The sequence below is a fragment of the Mandrillus leucophaeus genome, unplaced genomic scaffold, assembly GCF_000951045.1.
Source record: "Mandrillus leucophaeus isolate KB7577 unplaced genomic scaffold, Mleu.le_1.0 Scaffold112, whole genome shotgun sequence".
NCBI lineage: Eukaryota > Metazoa > Chordata > Mammalia > Primates > Cercopithecidae > Mandrillus > Mandrillus leucophaeus.
In genome coordinates, this window is record NW_012099432.1 from 1,982,898 (window position 1) to 1,984,521 (window position 1,624).

Consider the following 1,624-nt stretch of genomic DNA (forward strand, 5'->3'; position numbering starts at 1 on the left):
GGGATCTGTAGGTTTCACTCCTACTAATATTACTGCTACACTCCACACACCACATCCCACATGGGTGAGGATATTGCTAGGATCAATTTCCAGAAATGGTTTTGCTGGGAGTTCCTGCGCATGGATCCCCTGCAATTAAACGGGACATGTGGCATACGCATGGGTATTTTCCTGGGCAGATCCTCAAAGGGTCAGTGACTGGATTGGACCCTGAATCTGAGGATGGGGATGAGGGTTTGGTTCTGGGAGACCCAAGGCCTGTGGCCCAGGCTGAGTACTAACCAAGGTCATCGGCGAGCCTCCGGCCATCCTCGGCAGGCACAACACGTTCGTCCTCCAGGTCACACTTGTTCCCCACCAGGATGACCTGGGCGTTGTCCCAGGAGTAGGTCTTGATTTGCGTGGCCCTGCAGAGTTACCAGTCGTGAGTCATGAGCCAGGGGGTTAGGGATAAGAGGAGAGGACAAAGATCAGGGGTCTGTGGTCAGCAAGCACTCACCAGTCCTGCACGGCGGCAAAGGATTCCTGATTGGCGACGTCATACATGAGCAGGAAACCCATGGCTCCCCGGTAGTAGGCTGTGGTGATGGTGCGGTAGCGCTCCTGGCCCGCCGTGTCCTGGACAAATGGCAGTGACAGTTGGCTGGGAACTACCTGTTTCCCAGTCCACCCCTGTCTGAGAGGGCCACTGCCCTGTGTTCACAGCCCCAGTCTCATAGGGGAGACACAGACCTGCTTGTACAACCTCCGGTCTGATGGAGAATACACAGACCCTGCCCTCACAACTCCAGTCTGACAGGGGAGGCATGGATTCATTATCAAGGGACCTCCCCAGTCTGATGAGGGAGAGACCTGGGCTTGCTTGCCCTTGAGGGGTTCCAAGTCTCAGGCGTCAGTGGCCTCTCATAGATTTATGAGCCCCTTTGACCTCGTCTCTAAGAACCAACTTAACAACTGCAAATAAGAACCAACTGGGCCAGATGGTACCATCTTGACAGGACACCTTGGTACTCTCGCTACCAAGATGATTGCTACCAGCGGCTAAGTTAGGAGAGGTAGCTGGGTGTTGCTCTGCAGACCAGGCCGGTTCAGTGGGGGTCCCAGGGGTCCCCTCTAAAAGATGGTTCCCAAAACTCTTTCCCATTGGTCACCAGAGCCTGGGATCTTTCTCTTTCTCTCTTTCTTTTCTTTCCTTCTCTCTCTTTCTCTTTCTTTTCTTTCTTTCCTTCTCTCTTTCTTTCTCTTTCTCTTTCTTTCTTTCCTTTCTAGATGGGCTCTTGCCCTGTCATCCACGCTGGAGTGCAGTGGTGCGATCATAGCTCACTGCAGCCTCGAACTCCTGCGCTCAAGCAATCCTCTCGCCTCAGCCTCCTGAATAGCTGAGACTACAGGCTGAAGCTACCAGGCTGGGCTAATGTTTAAAGTTTTGGTAGAGACGAGATCTCGCTGTGTTGTCCAGGCTGGTCTGGAACTGCCAGGCTCAAGTGATCCTCCACCTTGGCCTCCCAAAGTGTTGGGATTACAGGCATGAGCCACGACGCTCAGTGTCACAAGTACTTCAAACATGTCTTAGGTTAGTATCATCTCCGCAATCAGACCCCCAGGAATAATACTGTCTCCCACC

General features: G+C 53.1%; 1 protein-coding gene across 1 annotated transcript in view; it reads right to left on the minus strand.

Moving 5' to 3' along the window:
- RAB3D (RAB3D, member RAS oncogene family) overlaps positions 1–1,624 on the minus strand; it is a 27,315-nt gene that overhangs the window by 22,319 nt on the left and 3,372 nt on the right. The window contains exons 3-4 of the mRNA XM_011994853.1: positions 500–618; positions 283–407 (exon numbers count right to left, since the gene is read on the minus strand). Of these exons, the coding sequence (XP_011850243.1) occupies positions 283–407; positions 500–618 (244 nt within the window). The remainder of the gene's footprint in view (positions 1–282; positions 408–499; positions 619–1,624) is intronic.